Source organism: Cephus cinctus, unplaced genomic scaffold (assembly GCF_000341935.2).
Source record: "Cephus cinctus unplaced genomic scaffold, Ccin1 Ccin1_scaffold0076, whole genome shotgun sequence".
In the NCBI taxonomy this organism is placed as follows: Eukaryota; Metazoa; Arthropoda; class Insecta; order Hymenoptera; family Cephidae; genus Cephus; species Cephus cinctus.
The window spans coordinates 112,568-112,886 of NW_014332817.1; the positions used below are offsets into that span (position 1 = coordinate 112,568).

Here is a 319-nt window from a genome sequence, read left to right on the forward strand (position 1 = left end):
AAAAGGGGGGGGGGGGGGGAGTTAAAGAAAAGAGAGTATAAATTTTTACTTACCCCGTAGAATCTGATAGAGGAAGACCTTGATATGATCCGAGCTAAGATGCTGTGGACTCACGATGATCTTGTGCAGGTCACTCTGTAGTAGCTCCGTGATAACGTATCTATCGTTAAGAATCTAGTTAAGGAAATTTCTGCGCGAATAAACTTTTCAATTACATTAACGTCCCTTCCGCTGTCTCGGGACTTCCTGTTACAGTTGGACAGTTATTATAAAAAAAAAAAAAAAAAAAAAAAAAAAAAAAAATTTTAAAAAATTTTTT

The 319-nt window shown here is 35.7% G+C and overlaps 1 protein-coding gene across 7 annotated transcripts in view; it reads right to left on the reverse strand.

Annotated features, from left to right (window-relative positions):
* LOC107270001 (serine/threonine-protein kinase NLK) overlaps positions 1 to 319 on the reverse strand; it is a 69,841-nt gene that overhangs the window by 18,045 nt on the left and 51,477 nt on the right. For all 7 annotated transcript variants that reach the window (XR_001538203.2, XR_003060538.1, XR_003060537.1 and 4 more), the window contains one exon: positions 54 to 160. Coding sequence is in view for 4 of the 7 variants with exons in the window: in XM_025087868.1 (XP_024943636.1) it covers positions 54 to 160 (107 nt within the window). In the remaining 3 variants the exon portion in view is untranslated. The remainder of the gene's footprint in view (positions 1 to 53; positions 161 to 319) is intronic.